Consider the following 12,328-nt stretch of genomic DNA (forward strand, 5'->3'; position numbering starts at 1 on the left):
CATACACCACGACCCTCGTCTCGATTCCCCCCTCGATGTTAAAATATTTAGTCATAACTTGACTAAATGTAACAAGTCGCGTAAGGCGAAAATACAATATTTAGTCAAGTAGCTGTCGAACTCACAGAATGAAACTGAACGCAATGCAACGCAGCAAGACCGTATTCGTAGTCAACCGCTCACGGCTTAGGCAGTGAAATTGACAAGAAGAGCGGGGTAGTAGTTGCGCTAAGAAGGATAGCACGCTTTTCTGTACCTCTCTTTGTTTTAACTTTCTGAGCGTGTTTTTAATCCAAACATATCATATCTATATGTTTTTGGAATCAGGAACCGACAAGGAATAAGATGAAAGTGTTTTTAAATTGATTTGGACAATTTAATTTTGATAATAATTTTTATATATTTAATTTTCAGAGCTTGTTTTTAATCCAAATATAACATATTTATATGTTTTTGGAATCAGCAAATGATGGAGAATAAGATAAACGTAAATTTGGATCGTTTTATAAATTTTTATTTTTTTTTACAATTTTCAGATTTTTAATGACCAAAGTCATTAATTAATTTTTAAGCCACCAAGCTGAAATGCAATACCGCAGTCCGGGCTTCGTCGAAGATTACTTGACCAAAATTTCAACCAATTTGGTTGAAAAATGAGGGCGTGACAGTGCCGCCTCAACTTTCACGAAAAGCCAGATATGACGTCATCAAAGACATTTATCAAAAAAATGAAAAAAACGTTCGGGGATTTCATACCCAGGAACTCTCATGTCAAATTTCATAAAGATCGGTTCAGTAGTTTTGTCTGAATCGCTCTACACACACACACACACGCACAGACAGACACACATACACCACGACCCTCGTTTCGATTCCCCCTCGATGTTAAAATATTTAGTCAAAACTTGACTAAATATAACAAGTCGCGTAAGGCGAAAATACAATATTTAGTCAAGTAGCTGTCGAACTCACAGAATGAAACTGAACGCAATGCCATTTTTCAGCAAGACCGTATACTCGTAGCATCGTCAGTCCACCCCTCATGGCAAAGGCAGTGAAATTGACAAGAAGAGCGGGGTAGTAGTTGCGCTAAGAAGGATAGCACGCTTTTCTGTACCTCTCTTTGTTTTAACTTTCTGAGCGTGTTTTTAATCCAAACATATCATATCTATATGTTTTTGGAATCAGGAACCGACAAGGAATAAGATGAAAGTGTTTTTGAATTGATTTCGACAATTTAATTTTGATAATAATTTTTATATATTTAATTTTCAGAGCTTGTTTTTAATCCAAATATAACATATTTATATGTTTTTGGAATCAGCAAATAATGGAGAATAAGATAAACGTAAATTTGGATCGTTTTATAAATTTTTATTTTTTTTTACAATTTTCAGATTTTTAATGACCAAAGTCATTAATTAATTTTTAAGCCACCAAGCTGAAATGCAATACCGAAGTCCGGGCTTCGTCGAAGATTACTTGACCAAAATTTCAACCAATTTGGTTGAAAAATGAGAGCGTGACAGTGCCGCCTCAACTTTCACGAAAAGCCGGATATGACGTCATCAAAGACATTTATCAAAACAATGAAAAAAACGTTCGGGGATTTCATACCCAGGAACTCTCATGTCAAATTTCATAAAGATCGGTCCAGTAGTTTAGTCTGAATCGCTCTACACACACACACAGACACACAGACACACAGACACACACACGCACACCACGACCCTCGTTTCGATTCCCCCTCGATGTTAAAATATTTAGTCAAAACTTAACTAAATATAACAAGTCGCGTAAGGCGAAAATACAATATTTAGTCAAGTAGCTGTCGAACTCACAGAATGAAACTGAACGCAATGCCATTTTTCAGCAAGACCGTATACTCGTAGCATCGTCAGTCCACCGCTCATGGCAAAGGCAGTGAAATTGACAAGAAGAGCGGGGTAGTAGTTGCGCTAAGAAGGATAGCACGCTTTTCTGTACCTCTCTTTGTTTTAACTTTCTGAGCGTGTTTTTAATCCAAACATATCATATCTATATGTTTTTGGAATCAGGAACCGACAAGGAATAAGATGAAAGTGTTTTTAAATTGATTTGGACAATTTAATTTTGATAATAATTTTTATATATTTAATTTTCAGAGCTTGTTTTTAATCCGAATATAACATATTTATATGTTTTTGGAATCAGCAAATGATGGAGAATGAGATAAATGTAAATTTTGATCGTTTTATAAATTTTTATTTTTTTTTTACAATTTTCAGATTTTTAATGACCAAAGTCATTAATTAATTTTTAAGCCACCAAGCTGAAATGCAATACCGAAGTCCGGGCTTCGTCGAAGATTACTTGACCAAAATTTCAACCAATTTGGTTGAAAAATGAGGGCGTGACAGTGCCGCCTCAACTTTCACGAAAAGCCGGATATGACGTCATCAAAGACATTTATCAAAACAATGAAAAAAATGTTCGGGGATTTCATACCCAGGAACTCTCATGTCAAATTTCATAAAGATCGGTCCAGTAGTTTAGTCTGAATCGCTCTACACACACACACACACACACACAGACACACAGACACACACACACACACACGCACATACACCACGACCCTCGTTTCGATTCCCCCTCGATGTTAAAATATTTAGTCAAAACTTGACTAAATATAAAAAGCAACGAAAAAAAATTATTGTCTCATAAACTGCATGATTTGACTAGAAAAAAAAAGTCCGGTTCGACAAACCAAACACCCCCCCCCCCCCCCCAAGAAAAAAAAACAAGTTGCGTAAGGCGAAAATACAATATTTAGTCAAGTAGCTGTCGAACTCACAGAATGAAACTGACTCGTAGCATCGTCAGTCCATCGCTCATGGCAAAGGCAGTGAAATTGACAAGAAGAGCGGGGTAGTAGTTGCGCTAAGAAGGATAGCACGCTTTTCTGTACCTCTCTTTGTTTTAACTTTCTGAGCGTGTTTTTAATCCAAACATATCATATCTATATGTTTTTGGAATCAGGAACCGACAAGGAATAAGATGAAAGTGTTTTTAAATTGATTTGGACAATTTAATTTTGATAATAATTTTTATATATTTAATTTTCAGAGCTTGTTTTTAATCCGAATATAACATATTTATATGTTTTTGGAATTAGCAAATGATGGAGAATAAGATAAACGTAAATTTGAATCGTTTTATAAATTTTTATTTTTTTTTACAATTTTCAGATTTTTAATGACCAAAGTCATTAATTAATTTTTAAGCCACCAAGCTGAAATGCAATACCGAAGTCCGGGCTTCGTCGAAGATTACTTGACCAAAATTTTAACCAATTTGGTTGAAAAATGAGGGCGTGACAGTGCCGCCTCAACTTTCACGAAAAGCCGGATATGACGTCATCAAAGACATTTATCGAAAAAAGGAGAAAAACGTTTGGGGATATCAATCCCAGCAACTCTCATGTAAAATTTCATAAAGATCGGCCCAGTAGTTTGGTCTGAATCGCTCTACACGCACGCACACACACACACACACACATACACCACGACCCTCGTTTCGATTCCCCCTCGATGTTAAAATATTTAGTCAAAACTTGACTAAATATAAAAATCAACCACGAATAAGGCCGTTTCTACAAATTTCCTGTCGTGCCGACACTACTTGTAGTCCTGTACAAAAAGACAACACTTCTCTCTTTCTGTGGTTGTGCCAGCAGCTGTGCCGCGCCCCCCCCCCCCCCCCCCCTCCCCAGTGATACTACCTTTTTCAAGAATGACGCTCGCCGCCGGGTTATTAATTGTTTTTGACTCAAATGTAGCACAGGAGAAAAAAAGATCTTCAGCTTTTTTTTTACTTTTATGCTGTGCATAAAATCATTTTTGCATGTTCAGATGTGCGAGGATAGACAAGAATTTAAGATAAAAAGTTTTCCGAAACCGGACAATCAGCCAGCGCCAGCCAGCGCCACAGTCACCACCACAACCACATGAAACGTTCATTGCCAGTTTACGCTGAAAATGTTTATTGGTCGACACCACAGGTCGTTCATTTTCAGCGCAGATAATGCATACAAAATCAGTGGAATATTTTCATAAATTCCACAAAAACTATGATTGACATAATCATATACATTGGGTTGTACATTTGCATAAATTCACCAAGAACAAAAATTGTCTTACACATCATAGATGGCATTGTCCACTATGTATTAGCTTACTGTTTTTTGTTCTTGTTTCCAGCTTCACCAACAAGCTGTCAAATTTTACTAGACTGGTCACCGGGTTACTTCCCTTTATCTACCGCTTTCTGCATCCGCTCATTAGACCATCATCAAAAAACTTATATTGGCAACTCTAAAAAACAATAAACATTGTGTTTTAGCCCAATTAAAGCACATCGATTAAATACATAATGTCTGTCATTCACCACCAATCCGGCGGTACGCGCCCACACAACTACGTTATGGTGGAGTAAGGGGATGGCGGTGGGGTTGAAAATTTTCGCACAGTTGTTTGGGACGTCTGGCACTGGCTACCGCAGATGCAGAAATGGCAAAGAGACTGAACTTGGGCCGGCTGGCCAATGGGAAGACGGCATTCCGCTCATTAGTTATGCATATGACCTGTGCTCTGGCACCGTCTATACACCACAATCTCGCTTCTCTTCACACCCAAAAATATCATTTATGCTGTGCATAAAATCATTTTTGCATGTTCAGATGTGCGAGGATAGACAAGAATTTAAGATAAAAAGTTTTCCGAAACCGGACAATCAGCCAGCGCCAGCCAGCGCCACAGTCACCACCACAACCACATGAAACGTTCATTGCCAGTTTACGCTGAAAATGTTTATTGGTCGACACCACAGGTCGTTCATTTTCAGCGCAGATAATGCATACAAAATCAGTGGAATATTTTCATAAATTCCACAAAAACTATGATTGACATAATCATATACATTGGGTTGTACATTTGCATAAATTCACCAAGAACAAAAATTGTCTTACACATCATAGATGGCATTGTCCACTATGTATTAGCTTACTGTTTTTTGTTCTTGTTTCCAGCTTCACCAACAAGCTGTCAAATTTTACTAGACTGGTCACCGGGTTACTTCCCTTTATCTACCGCTTTCTGCATCCGCTCATTAGACCATCATCAAAAAACTTATATTGGCAACTCTAAAAAACAATAAACATTGTGTTTTAGCCCAATTAAAGCACATCGATTAAATACATAATGTCTGTCATTCACCACCAATCCGGCGGTACGCGCCACCACCTGATGACTCACATCAGGTACCGCCACCAATCAAAATCGACCTTTCTCGGAAAGTTGCACTGCACACTTTCTTATAATCCCAGGCTGCACTGCACACCTGTGATCCCATGTTAATGTTCTGCTGCACTGCACGCAGACATGTGCCTGACCTCCCCCTTTCTGTTGCACTGCACACAGAGAGAAGCCCTACGTTTTACCTGATCTACCAGTTGTGCACCCTGATGTAAGACAAGAAAGCGTTAGAAGACCATCTGCCCGCCTGACGGATTTGAGCGTCCGATGCCCCGTTCCGAGCCATGTGGGAGGCACCCCCAATCCTAAAGCTATGCGATTTGAAGTTCTGTTTGGGCAGGCCACAAAATTGGAAAACCAACTGTAGTTGCTCGTTGAATTCCCTGGCCGTTATGGGTGCCCCCGACATAGCTCGGAACAACGGCCCCGTTGCGTTCCCACGAATGCTCATGTAGGCCCGCATGGCCTCTACCGCGCATGGGACGCCTGCCTTGGCTTTCTCTACGGTATGGGTAACTGGTTTTGCGCTAGATTTGAAATTGCGGAACGTTATGGTCAATGCCTGTCCGTCCAGTCGGACATCTCCCCTATGCAATACGTTTTCTGGTTCCCGGGATACCGCCATTTCCCCCACCCGCAATAATGAGTGAAAGGCCAAGGTGCACATAGCCCGGAAACGTATCTTCTCGTAGTTCTCCCCAATGGCCACCTCGCTCTTCTCCATAATTGAGTTAAGGATAGGGACAGTAATGGGCAACCTTGTATCCTTCCCTTTGTCACCCACCCTTTTGCACCCCTGCAGTAGTCTTTTGACAGTATAATCAATAGTGGGATCCCCTAACCCATTCAATTTATGGACGCAACTGATTGCTGAAACTGCGGACATCACCGTTGAAGCCGCCTTCCCTTCCTCATGCAACGAACCAATGTACAGACACACCGCTGCAGTGCTCATTGGCAAGGAAGTAGAAAACCCTCTCTGTTTCAAAAAACTAGTCACGCTCACCCAGGTCCTTCTATATGCTTGTTGTGTCCCTTTGGCGTACGAGGCTGTCAACAGCTCTCCTAGTCGCCTATCCCCCCCAATTGTTCTGGCAGAGGTGAAATCCCAACCGGAAGTGGCTCTGCATGTGGACACAATTGCCGGAACCTCGTCATCGGAGTGTCCAGAGTGCCCAGCCATGCCTGAGTTGGATTTTCCACCCGTAGAGGTGGTCGATCCTGCGGGCGATGCCTCAGGCGCCGGCGTCTTGGCGGCCCGAATCTCCGCAATCTCCTTCCTCAGGGCCTTCTGCTCAGCAAGGAGCTGGGTTAGCGACTCCTTCACGCCCATTTCGTCCTCTCCTTCAGCCTCCTCGTCTCGAAACCTCTTCGGGGGCTGCTTTGAGGGACGCCCCGGTCGCTTGGTTGGACGCTTCGACATCCTGAAACATTTCAAAGGCCACTAAGCATCAGGGGCCTATTTTTTTTTTTTTTTTTTTTTTTTTTTTTTTTTTTTTTTTTTTTTTTTTTTTTTTTTTTTTTTATATATATGCAGCACGGGCTGTACCAATAAAACATTCCCCATGAAGTCACAACCGGTTCTACCAAACCAGAACCAACAATGACGTCACTCCAGAAGCTGGAAAGGATATTCCCTCCTATTCCACTCCCGGCATCAAAGCTCTGCGTCTGGCGTCTTCGGTAGAACCCAACCACTTCAGTCTGGGAATAAACCTTGGTACCCCGTTCGTGCTGCATCTACCCTCCTATTGTGGTTCTGCCCTCAGCACGAGAGTACACCTAAGAAAACACTGTCAATCTGATCATGCAGCACGGGCTGTACCAATACACATTCCCCATGAAGTCACAACCGGTTCTACCAAACCAGAACCAACAATGACGTCACTCCAAAAGCTGGAAAGGATACCCCATCCTATTCCACTCCCGGCATCAAAGCTCTGCGTCTGGCGTCTTCGGTAGAACCCAACCACTTCAGTCTGGGAATAAACCTTGGTACCCCGTCCGTGCTGCCTACCCCTATTGTGGTTCTGCCATCAGCACGAGAGGATACCGGCTATCACTATTAGCCCCCACTTCCCTCTCACCCGCTGAACAACCACAACACCTTCTTACCTCATTGGTCTATATGCCGACTGTCCAACAGAACTTTTCTCAGTGCTCTGTACAGTAGCATGTGCCCCGACCCTGACAGATGAATCCCATCTGCTAAAAAATGTTTCTGATACTGAGCAAACTTCTCTGCTGGAGGGAAAGCCACGTAGTGGGGGAACAAACCCACTATCCTGTGTGCCGTTTTCAGTTGTTGATGAAGAAGCCTATTCACCTCCCTGGCTATGTCATTGAAACCCCCCCAGCCACTGTATCTCTGTGTCATCCCTGACACCACCACTACTGAGTTTGCCCATGTTTGCACCCTCACACACAGATGCCACAGCTCACGAAACACTTTATTCGGTGTCGTTCCGGGAACAATATTATTGTCCCCCACCATTAGCACTATCACTCCCCATTTTTTCCGGGTGAAAATGGCCCTGTTCTGTTCTAGCATTGATTCAACGTCGCTTATTTTTCGGCCCCCTCTCCCATCGAATATCTGCTCAAAACCATCAAAACCTAAATCTGGCCGCACCCCCTCATCTGTGTTCACAAATCGCTGAAACCTCCACGTGAAAGAGTGCCCGACCACCGCACAACTTGTAAACATTTTCGCTCCCGCCGTCTTTCTTCACAAAGAAACTAGTCACGTGACCGAGCGATTCGCGTTGCCACTGCTCGGACCAATTTTAATGCCAGGAGAAGATGATACTGTCTTCTTTTCTCCCTGAACACTTTTACTGACGGCTGTCAGCTAATTGTACCATCACCGTCTACCTAGCTATCACCCTCGTTCCTTCGAGTGTCACTCCCGGCAAACGTGAAACCACATGTTTCTGCCTACGGTGCCACGCTGTCTCCCAGTTTCCCAAACTCCAAACTTTCCTTGCAGACAACTAATTGGCCCCACTCGAGCCTATTACCGCTGTTTCGATCTCAATCGCCCCTCTCGACAATCAAGCAACAAAACAAAACAAAACAAGGTAAAAGTACGTGTACCTTCTCTTTCCAAAATCCTTGAAACGTTGAAAATTTTCGCACAGTTGTTTGGGACGTCTGGCACTGGCTACCGCAGATGCAGAAATGGCAAAGAGACTGATCTTGGGCCGGCTGGCCAATGGGAAGACGGCATTCCGCTCATTAGTTATGCATATGACCTGTGCTCTGGCACCGTCTATACACCACAATCTCGCTTCTCTTCACACCCAAAAATATCATTTTTTCTTTGGCGGAACTTGAAAACAGACACAATACCCAACTAGAGTTGTCTCCCCGTACACCTAACTTCGGTGTGCTGCAGATCGCAGATGATTCGGCCAAAAAATCAGCACACGAGAGTGCTGCTCGGTCGCTTAATTTTTTTAAAATTTTTTAGGGACAGTAGATTTGACTTGGTTTGGAATAGTCCGATGAGGACTCAAATTTTGAAAAACTTTGTTTTGGTAGAACATTTTCTTCTTGACATTAAAAGTCACGCTGTAAATCCCGTCATGTCTTAGCTCGAAAGAGCCTTTCCCCGCTTCGAACTTCATTGTAGTCTACATGGAGGAAGACGTGTGGGGTTTTCAACATGGCCAAATTTCATCTCAGGCAGTGTAGGGATAGTAAAAATATAACAGGACCCTAGAACAAAGAGTTTTCCACTTGGACTATAATATATATATATATATATTATAAGATTAGAGTAGTTGAAAAGAACCTTGTTTATATTGCTTATGCCACAACCCTCGTAAATTAAATTCGATTTGATTTGATTTGATTTGATCTCTCTCTCTCTTGGTGCACTCTTGTGCACGATACAGATCTCATCGCTCACAGCGAATGTCTCAGGGCTTGGAAAACACGAGCACTAATTATCCCGATTGTACTTATATCAATACGTGGACGACACAAGCCTAATCATGCTGGCGTGTGAAATCAAAATATCGCACAATAGTCTCAAGCGTATTACCAATAGTCAATACCTATGCCAATTCGGCCAATGTGTCCGAGAGGACGTTAAACTCTAATGGGTGTGTGAGTGTGTGTGTGTGTGTGTATGTGTGTGTGTGTGTGTATGTGTGTGTGTGTGTGTGTGTGTGTGTATGTGTGTGTGTCTTTTTGTTTATGAATGTGTGTGTGTGTGTGTGTGTGTGTGTGTGTGTGTGTGTGTGTGTGTGTGTGACAGTGTGTCCGTTTGTGTGTGTGTATGTGTTTATGGTGGGATAGCTCGACTCCCGCGCGAAATTTAGCGCTTTACTTGGACTCATAATTTTAATTCGACGTCCAAATAAAACACGTCTTCAAAATCACTCCAAAATAATTATGGAGGCTTGAAATAATGTGTAATACATATAAATAATTGAATTTGCCTACATTTTCACAATTTAGCAAAATGTCGGGATATAACACACATTGTGTTACTTTTTGTGTTTTGTGTTTGTCCGGATACAACCTGAGTAACAATCCCTGTTCACACACACTTTTTTTCGCAGTTTAACATAATATGAGGTTGTTTTATTACTATGACATGAGCAAGTTGCTTTTTAACTATATTTTGAATTTAGAACAGCTAGATTTTAAATTAAAGCTAATATTTTTGTTGTTTTTATGTTTGCTGACATATATGCTGGGTCATTATCGAAAAATAACTAGCTCTACAAGTTTACAGAGGTAAAGAAGCAGAGGGGGGAATAAATTTGAATAACGACATCCAATAAAGTCTACCAACAGCTGCGAAAACTTTTATTATTCCCCCCTCTGCTTCTTTACCTCTGTAAACTTGTAGAGCTAGTTATTTTTCGATAATGACCCAGCAACCAAACAAATAACGAGCCAGCAACAGCCTGAATCCTCGATAGTGCAATGGGTTGAGAAGCTGTTCTGTTTTGGTACTACTTTTGCGACTGAAAAGTTCAAAACGCTCTATACGTACGAAATATACATCTCTGGAGCAAACAATACAAACATACCGCATTTAAATTAACAACTACAGGCCTGAACACATGAATCTCCATATAAAATCCATGAGTTCGGTTGTTTTCTGAATATAGATCTGCTGTGCACACACCGTTCATCACAAGCAAATTCCCAAGGCAAGTAACTCATACTCTTGCCGACAAGAGTAGTTCCCCTTCTTTTAACGCAGTTTCTTCGACAACACTGACTGCAATCCGACGGTCAGTTTTCAACAATATTTCATTTTATAAACAGATCACACGCAACCAAATGCACACATCTCATCAATTTAAACAACATAAAGCGGTTTCATACACTATTTTCCCCAAAAAACTGAACTTCATACAGTAATTAACGTTGGAACACGGGTGCAAAAGTTCGTCTGCTAGTCCCATTTGACGAAAGAACATTATCTTTAGCGATACTAAAACATAAACAGAACACACAATATCTGCCTTTACCGCCACAGCAGAATAACAGCTTATCTGTGTACTTGATTTTAGTCTAAAACAGGGAAACTGACAAGAAGTGTTAACAGAATGGAATGATTTGCACGGAACTATACAACCGCGCATTAATCGATCGCCTGCGCAGGTTGACTGGTTGAGTGATTCGGATTCGATCAAACTTTCGCACAAAAACTCCTGTTTTCTTTGAATAACTGAAGAAAGGGGGAATAAAGAGGTTACACACCTCGTCTCAGTGATTATTAAAAATAATGGTCTCAGTTCGCGGTCATGAAAAAGCTCGCTGAAGCTCGCATTTTTCATGATCCGCTAACTTCGACCATTATTTTTAATAATCACTGAGACTCGGCATGTAACCTCTACAGAAACTTGAAACTCATCAAAAGGAATGAGTTGCACCTTGGGTCATTTCGGTCCTGAATTTCCCGACCTGAGCCAGGTAAAGCAGGAAAACAATACAACGTAATTCCTTTCTAAGCTTTCTGTCTCTGACGGATTGCATTTGAATAACGACATCCAATAAAGTCTACCAATTACGTAATTCCTTTTTAAGCTCTCTGTCTCTGACGGATTACATTTGAATAACGACATCCAATAAAGTCTACCAACAGCTGCGAAAACTTATATAAGAAACTTGAAACTCATCAAAAGGAATGAGTTGCACCTTGGGTCATTTCAGTCCTGAATTTCCCGACCTGAGCCAGGCAAAGCAGGAAAACAATACAACGTAATTCCTTTCTAAGCTTTCTGTCTCTGACGGATTGCATTTGAATAACGACATCCAATAAAGACTACCAACTATCAGCTGCGGAGACATTTGTCTCAAAAAAATACGCCGAGAGGCGTTAAAGTTCCCCTTGGTTTGTCCCTGTCAAAAAAAAGAATTTGGGATTACTGGTAGCTTTTTTGTACTACCACGCATATGTAACGCCATTTTCATAAAGTTGATAGTATTTACAGCTTTCCGGTCATATGTCCGGCTATCACTCACTTTTAGGTGGCAGATGTCCAGATATAAGACGTGTTTCAGAATCTCTATTTTTGGGTGAGTAACTTTCAATAATGAGTGGGTTTTTTTTTTAAATCTCAAAAAGTATTCTTAAAGTCTAACACATGTTTACACTCGCACTCCGTGTCTGTAGCTTTAGAAATAAACAAGTCCAGATATAACACATATTTCTTTGCGGCAAATGTCCAGATATCCCCCCCTCAGACACGTGTGTGTGTGTGTGTGTGTGTGTATGTGTGTGTGTATGTGTGTGTGTGTGTCTTTGTGTTTATGAATGTGTGTGTGTGTGTGTGATGTGTGACAGTGTGTCCGTTTGTGTGTGTGTGTGTGTGTGTGTGTGTGTGTATGTGTGTGTGTGTGTGTGTGTGTGTGTATGTGTAGGTGTGTGTGTGTGTTTGTGTCGCCAGTGTGTGTGTGTGTGAGTGGTGTGCCACGGTGTGTGTGTGTGTATGTGTGTGTGTGTATGTATGTGAGCGTGCGTGCGTACTTGCGTGCGTGTACAACGCCGCGTGTGGTCGTATGAAACT

The 12,328-nt window shown here is 41.5% G+C and overlaps 2 protein-coding genes across 2 annotated transcripts in view; both read right to left on the reverse strand.

Annotated features, from left to right (window-relative positions):
* Nucleotides 1-12,328, reverse strand: part of LOC138968860 (uncharacterized) — a 510,049-nt gene that overhangs the window by 153,860 nt on the left and 343,861 nt on the right. The gene's annotated exons all lie outside the window — the stretch shown is intronic.
* Nucleotides 3,919-6,774, reverse strand: LOC138968846 (uncharacterized). Its single transcript, XM_070341508.1, has 2 exons — nt 6,298-6,774; nt 3,919-5,446 (listed from the first exon to the last, which is right to left on the reverse strand). The coding sequence occupies exons 1-2, from the start codon at nt 6,712-6,714 to the stop codon at nt 5,390-5,392; spliced, it is 474 nt and encodes a 157-aa protein (XP_070197609.1). The 5' UTR covers nt 6,715-6,774; the 3' UTR covers nt 3,919-5,389.

The sequence above is a fragment of the Littorina saxatilis genome, linkage group LG6, assembly GCF_037325665.1.
Source record: "Littorina saxatilis isolate snail1 linkage group LG6, US_GU_Lsax_2.0, whole genome shotgun sequence".
In the NCBI taxonomy this organism is placed as follows: Eukaryota; Metazoa; Mollusca; class Gastropoda; order Littorinimorpha; family Littorinidae; genus Littorina; species Littorina saxatilis.